At 33.6% G+C, this 6,000-nt stretch overlaps 1 protein-coding gene across 1 annotated transcript in view; it reads left to right on the forward strand.

Annotated features, from left to right (window-relative positions):
- SPAG16 (sperm associated antigen 16) overlaps positions 1 to 5,998 on the forward strand; it is a 45,758-nt gene extending 39,760 nt beyond the window's left edge. Inside the window, exon 5 of the mRNA XM_012650238.1 lies at positions 5,260 to 5,998. Coding sequence (XP_012505692.1) covers positions 5,260 to 5,413 — 154 coding nt within the window. The 3' untranslated portion in view covers positions 5,414 to 5,998. The remainder of the gene's footprint in view (positions 1 to 5,259) is intronic.
- Positions 5,999 to 6,000: the final 2 nt, after the last annotated feature.

Genomic DNA, 6,000 nt, shown 5'->3' on the forward strand with positions numbered 1-6,000 from the left:
CACTTCTGTTCAACATATTGCTGGAAGTCCTAGCCAGAGCAATCAGACAAGAGAGGGAAATTGAGGGCATCCAAGTGGGGGCAGAAAAGGTGAAAATATTGCTCTTAGCTGACTATATGATCTTATATCTAGAAAACTTCAAAGATTCTGCCATAAGACTACTGGAATTGATAAACAAATTCAACAAAGTCTCAGGTTACAAAATCAATGTATACAAATCAGTAGTATTTCTATACACCAACAACAGTCAAACTGAGAACCAAATCAAAGACTCAATACCCTTCACAATAGCAACAAGCAAAATAAAATACCTAGGAATATATTTAAGTAAGGAGGTGAAATACCTCCACAAGGCAAATTATGAAATACTGAGGAAGAAAATAGCAGAGGATGTAAACAGGTTGAAAACCATACCATGCTTGTGGTTTGGCAGAATCAACATTGTTAAAATGTCTATACTACCCAAAGTGATCTACAGATTCAATGCAATCCCTATTAAAATACCAACATCATTTTTTGCATATCTAGAAATAATAATTCTGTGCTTCCATATGGACCAGAGAAGACCATGTATAGCAAAAGCAATCTTAAGCAAAAAGAATAAATTGGGTGGCATCAATTTACCAGACTTCAAGCTATACTACAAAGCTATAGTAACTAAAACAGCATGATACTGACAGAATAACAGAGACATAGACCAATGGAACAGAACTAAGAACCCAGATATAAAACCATGCTAATATAGCCCTCTAATCTTTGACAAAGCAGACAAAAACATACACTGGGGAAAAGAATCCTTATTGAATAAATAGTGCTGGTAAAATTGGATAGCCACATGTAGAAGTCTGAAACAGGATTGTATCTCTCACCTCTCACAGAAGTCAACTCATGGTAGATAACAGACTTAAACCTAAGTCATGAAACTATAAGAATTGTAGAAGAAAATGTTATGATGATTATATTTTAATGCTATAGCCTAGAATTAAAATTATCTTTGCAAAGCCCTAATGTCCAGTATGTGTAGGAAGTATGTGTGGTGTTGTGTATGTAGTAATGACTCCCAATGACTATAGCACAACTAGTTGTTCCTTAATCTTTAAACTTATGGCTGTTTCTTTACTCAGTGAAGACTTGGCTTCCAGTTATGTGTCATGTAAGAAATTTTTTCCCTAATCATTAGTAAGTTAAACACAGAAATGTAGTGACTCTTCTATAATGCTAATTTTTACTGTGCTACAGTATGATAAAGTTGAGCACTATAAATATTTATGTAGTATGAGATCAAAAAGACAGCTGTGTAGGTGAGTATTTAACTTGAGTTTTTTAAAAACTTAATGCAATGTTTGTTAAATATGAAGGATTTAAAAATATTTAAGAATATGAAGTCTTAGGCTCATCACTCAGAAATTTACTTTGTATCATTTTTAGTGGTATGGTATATTCTTATGTAGTATTTCATTTGCTTCTCCCACCAACTGTAGGTAGTAGCAGGTAGCCACAGTTATATTTCCATTTTATTGATGAGGAAAGGGCGGCTTAGGGAGGTTAGGAAATCTGCCTCAGAAAGTGTTAGCAAGTCACAGCCAGTAAGTGGCAGAATCAGCCAAGGCCAGACTGATCTTAAAGACCAATGTCCCAACCAAAGTGCTATATTTTGAAATTATATACAGGAAACCTTGAAAAAATATTAGTAAAGGTGCCTTTTGGCCAGGCTGAAGTCTAAAAGAACTTAAGCAATATCTTGATTTAGAGTCCAAGTTTGTACCTATTTTCCATATTGGCTTGAGGAATCATGGGACAGTACTAAACTTGTCAATTGTGCTATATTATTCCTGGGAAGGACTCTCTGCTTCTACAGTGATAGTAATCATGACACTGGGTATTCCAACATCTGCAGTTTGGACAGTAATTAAGAGAATTTTGTCTTTTTTGGTGAAATATTTCCCTAATTCTTTCTGAAAAGATGGCAGAAAAATTCTCATTTGATGCCTCTTATTAGCTGGGTGACCTTTCCCCTTTTATATTCTATGCCTTGGGTGCCATCATGAAGGAAAAATAATCCTTACTCTTCTGATACTATTGTATGCTTAATGGAATTCTATTATACTTTTCATTTATGGCAGTTGGTCTTTTATTCCTTTGGTATGTAGACAAAGCTTATGAAAGCTCTATGTACTTTCTTCCTGAAATGCATACATATTCTCCATTTCTACATAATTTTAAATAGTTTATGGAGATTATGGTAAGTATTATGAACATTAATTTTATTGCAATAATTTTATTGGAAATTTTGTTGGGAATAAATTATATTTCAAATTCCTAATAGTTATGACAATCTCTTTTTCCTACCTGAACACTTTTTAGTCTCATTTAAGGGTGAGGGAATAAGAAGGAAGAAATAAAAAGCCGAGGGGATTCCTTAAACCTAAAGAAAACAAAACAACATGTTCATACACTGAAACAAAACCAAAAAATCTTATGTAGGTGAATGCAAGTTGTACTGAGTAATGTATTTCTGGAGTTTGTAGATTAAGGTTCCCAATTACTTACAGTGTTATCTAATAGTGAATTTAAAGTCATCTTTCATATTTTTACATGGATTGTAGGAAGATTGCCTGATAAATGATTTTTGAACTCCCTAAGATAGATATTATATAATAAATGCTATGTTTTGATTTGTTCTTCTTTTACCACATACTATTTTATTTATAGTATTTAATTTAGAGAAAAACAATCAAATCACTTGTTTCCTTATAGAAATAATTTTTTTAGCGATTTTTCTGCATTAAAAAAGCAAGTTGCTGAAAACCAATGTATGGTCAGAAAAACTTTATGGTCTAATACTTCAATCAATCCCTATATCTTCTCTTCTGAGATAAATATAAATCATATTCCAAATACAGATAAAATACTCAATTGATGATTAAATGGTTGTCTACTTGCTGTTTTATAAATTGTGACAAATATTATAAATGTTAATCCAATTATCTTAACCTTCAGGATATTCTACAGGTGTCCTCTTGCTGATATTTTAAATATCAGATAAGGTATATAACATAAAAATATATGACTATTACTATGTAATACATTAATAAAATTATGATTTATAATATAAAAATACTGATAATTTATTTTTAGCTCTAATATAGCTCATCTAGAACAAGCTTTGTAGGGATTTATTTCTTTATTAATAACTTTATTACTTGAAATGTTTTTTCTCTTCTTGGATTGTTTAGCTTTATTGATTGCTACATACAGTGATGAAAATTATAATTATTTACAATTTATAAATGATTCTCTGATGTTCCTTCTTATTTCACTGAGAATATAGAAGTTCCATGACTCCCATCTTCCTCTTTACCAGCCTGCTGCCTTTGTTCTCAGGTTTCTACCTTCTCTCCTGTCAACAAACACTAAACCATGCTACAATCTGAGGCTAACTCTCTTCTTGTCTACTTGATCCCAGCTCCTCTCACCTACTCAAGGACATTGATCCTGTAATTGTGCCTCCTTTTCCTTCATTGTCAATTTTTTCCCTCTTTGCTGGGTCATTCCCATAAGCACCCAGATGTGTAATAATATCTCACATATTTAAAAATAAGGAAGGAAAAATACCCTGGACTCCACATCCTCTTATAAGTTCATATTGATTTCCTGCACTCTGCTTTATAGCATACCTCTTTAAGTTTGTTGCCACTTTTTCATATCTTTCTCTCTCGTACCGACTGTAGTTTGGCTTTCATCCCCGTGTCTATACTGAAATTTTTTCTCATTGACTTTTGCATTGTCAAATTCTGTGATTGATTCTCAGTACTCTTTTTCAACCTCCTGGCAGCATTTGTCACTGTTGTTCATTTCTTTTTGGAAGACTTTATTCACTTGGTCCTTGGGCACAGCTCTCATATTCTCCCACTGCTTCACTGGACTCTTTCTTAGTCTCTTTTGGTACTATTCCCTTTTTTCCCTGAACTTTGAAACAATGGAGTGTTTCATGGCTCAGTCCAAGGGTGCCTTCATTTTTTTCTTTACATTCACTACCTAGCTGGTCTCTTCCAGTCTTGTGGCTTTAAATAGTATCTATATACTGATGAGTCTCACATTTAAATTGCCTACTCAAACTTTTTCCCTAAACTCTGAACATGTATACCCAACATTCATCTTCACTTGAATGTCTGTTAGACATACTACATTTAACATGAATGAAAATAATTCCTTGATTCCTCCAACTCCGCAGCTCCTACTGCATTTGTGCCCACCTAGTAAATGGCTGTCTGTTGCTCAGATGAAAACTTTGGAGTCATCCTTGGCTTCTCTCTTTTATCAACACGTTACAGCTGATCCATCAGAGAATCCCGTTGACTCCACCTTTGCAACATATCTAGAAGGTACCCTTCTCATAACTTTCACTGTTACCAATTTGTTCAAGCTGCCATTTTCTCTCCTGAACTATCACAGAGGCCTGCTAACTAGTCTCTCTGATTCTATGCTTGTCTCTTTAGGGTCTTTTTTCAAACAGACTCATTCCTTTAAAATATAAATCTGCTAAGGGTCACTTGTCTTAAAACCTTCCCATGGCTTCATTCTGATTCAGAGTAAAATCACTTTACTTACTCCCTGCTGTCTTCCTGACTTATTTCTCACCACTCTCTCCTTTGCTTACTTAGTTGGCTCTAGCCGCAGATACTCCAAATATACAGGCTCTTTGCTCTTTCTTGTAGGTGATAAACACTTACTTGTTTCAGGGTCTTTGCATTTACTTTTCTGTCAGCCCCAGATACTCCTCTCCCAGATATATACATGGCACAGTCCTCATTCCTTTCAGGTCTCTGCCCAAATATCACTTTGTTAGTCATGACCATCCTTTGTTAGTCATAATGCAAACAACCCTAACAATCTCCTACCTCACCCTCTCTATCGCTTTTTTCATGCTTATTTTATTTTATAGAACTTATCACCATCCCCACTAGAATAGAAACTCCATGAGATAGAGACTTAGTTTTGTCAACTTCTAGACCCGTGCTTGGAGTATAGGAAATGTTCGGTTATATTTTATATGCCATGACAGTATTAGTTCCTAGCAGTTTATTAATATTTTATTTTAAAAATATATTATGAATGTTGACATTTTAATTTATAAATGTAATATAGCAACTAATTATTATAAAATTTCCTGTGACTTAACTTCTTGAATTACATATAAATTAAGCCAATTTAGTAGAATGAAACAACATGTAGCCTTTTGTTTGATTTTTATCCTAGGTACGAATTAATACAGAAGGGAGTAACTGAGCCTAGAGCTGTTGGGAATGTTCCAGATGTCTACACCCAGATTATGCTTTTAGAAAATGAGAACAAAAATTTAAAGAAAGACTTGAAGCACTACAAGCAGGCAGCTGAGTATGTTATTTTTTAAGTGACTTTTTTTTTACTTTTGGACTAAAAAAAGAGTTCAGTGAGGCTGATATGTGTAATGTATGAGAGGCTTAATTTTGGAAAATTAAATTATATTTAAGTTCTAGTCATAAAGAATTTGAAAGGCTTCAATAGCAAATTAATTAAACAGATGACCAGAACTCTCACAACTACAACTCACCAATAAGAGTAGAATGCAGGAGGATGGGTAGAAGATTGTTAATTTGTTATATAACAGTCACTTCCTTATGTATTTAATAATCTTTTCATGGTTTATGAAATTTTCACCTTGGAAGATAAGCTAATATCTGAAATAATAATAAAGTTATAGAAAGCAGAGAGGAAGAGTTAGTTTATTCCTAGTAGAGGAATTTTAGTATTGAAAAATTCCCCAAAAGGAATATACACTATGGATGTTGGGTGATAATGTGATGTAGGTTTATCTGTTGTCAAAAATGTAATACTCTGATGGGGGATTCTGATAATGGGAAAGGATAGGCATATGTAGGGTTAGGAAGTATATGGGCCATATCTATACCTTCTGATCGATTTTGCTGTGAACCTAAAATTGCTCTAAAAGTAAAGTCT

Source organism: Propithecus coquereli, unplaced genomic scaffold, assembly GCF_000956105.1.
Source record: "Propithecus coquereli isolate 6110/MARCELLA unplaced genomic scaffold, Pcoq_1.0 Scaffold315, whole genome shotgun sequence".
Taxonomy (NCBI): Eukaryota; Metazoa; Chordata; class Mammalia; order Primates; family Indriidae; genus Propithecus; species Propithecus coquereli.